This window comes from Rhea americana, unplaced genomic scaffold (genome assembly GCF_003343005.1).
Source record: "Rhea americana isolate MKP2758 unplaced genomic scaffold, rheAme1 scaffold_882, whole genome shotgun sequence".
NCBI lineage: Eukaryota > Metazoa > Chordata > Aves > Rheiformes > Rheidae > Rhea > Rhea americana.
Window position 1 is genome coordinate 1 of NW_028187069.1, and position 1084 is coordinate 1084.

Consider the following 1084-nt stretch of genomic DNA (forward strand, 5'->3'; position numbering starts at 1 on the left):
CCCACACCCCGCCACGCTCCCCTCCCGCCCCAGCGCCGGGCGACACTCACTGCCCACGTAGTCGGAGCAGAGCTGGCCCGCCCGGAGGTCGTAGCGCCGGACGCGGCCGTCCACGGAGCTGCGGGCGGCGAGGCGTCAGCGGGGGGGCCCCGGCCCGCGCCCCCCCGCCGCCCACCCCCGGCCCTCACCCCGAGAGGATCTCGTGGTCCGAGACCTTCACGCTGGAGACGCCGTCCTTGGCCTCGTCCAGGACCTGCACGGGCTCCGGCCGGCGCGAGCGGCAGTCCCAGCACCGCACGGTGGAGTCGATGGAGCCTGGCGGAGACGGCGGCGGGGGCGTCGCGGCGGCTCCGGCGCCGGGACGGCCGGGAGCCGCCGCGACGTTTCCTTACCGGACACGATGACGGTGGCCTCCTCGTTGAACTGGACGCAGTTGACCTTCTGCGGGGGTGGGGGGCAGCGGGGCGTCAGGCGCTCGGCCGGCGCCGCCCCGGCGCCCCGGCCCGTCCCCTCCCGCTCCCGGCCGGCTCTCACCCCGGCGTGGCCCCGGAACTTGCGGACCACCTGCCCCGTGGCCACGTCCCAGAGCGCCACCGTCTTGTCGGCGCTGCAGGAGCACAGCTGGCTGTTGTCGAAGGACCTGGCGGCGGCGCGGGTTGGGTTGGGGGGCTGGGGGGGGGACACACGGGCCGGGCGCGCCGCGGCCCCGCCGGCCCCCCGCCGCCCCCTTACCCGGCGGCGTCCAGCACCTCGTAGCCGTGGCCGTGGTAGGCGCGCAGCAGCGTGCCCTTGTGCGGGTTCCAGAGCTTCAGGGACTTGTCGCTGCCGCACGTCAGGCAGTAATTCCCGTCCGCTGCCGGGGGGGGGGGCACGACGGCGCTGGGGTGGGGGCGGGGGCTGACGCCCCCCACCCACCACCCCGGCACCCAAAGGTGGGAGCTCTGAGCAAGCATCACCCGGGGACCCAGGAGCTGGGGTCCCCCCCCCCAACCCCGGGATGGAGCCTGGTGCTGGTTCCCCCTCCCAGGATAGACGCTGGTCCCGTTCCTCATGGGACAGAGCCTGGTCCCCCCACCCCACCCCA

General features: G+C 76.2%; 1 protein-coding gene across 1 annotated transcript; it reads right to left on the reverse strand.

Annotated features, from left to right (window-relative positions):
* Positions 1–7: 7 nt before the first annotated feature.
* Positions 8–968, reverse strand: WDR83 (WD repeat domain 83; the record flags this gene model as incomplete). The annotated part of the gene is made up of 5 exons (XM_085323853.1): positions 733–968; positions 535–640; positions 393–441; positions 189–315; positions 8–118 (listed from the first exon to the last, which is right to left on the reverse strand). Coding segments are annotated over exons 1-5 (614 nt in total), but the record flags the coding sequence as incomplete, so codon positions are not given.
* Positions 969–1084: the final 116 nt, after the last annotated feature.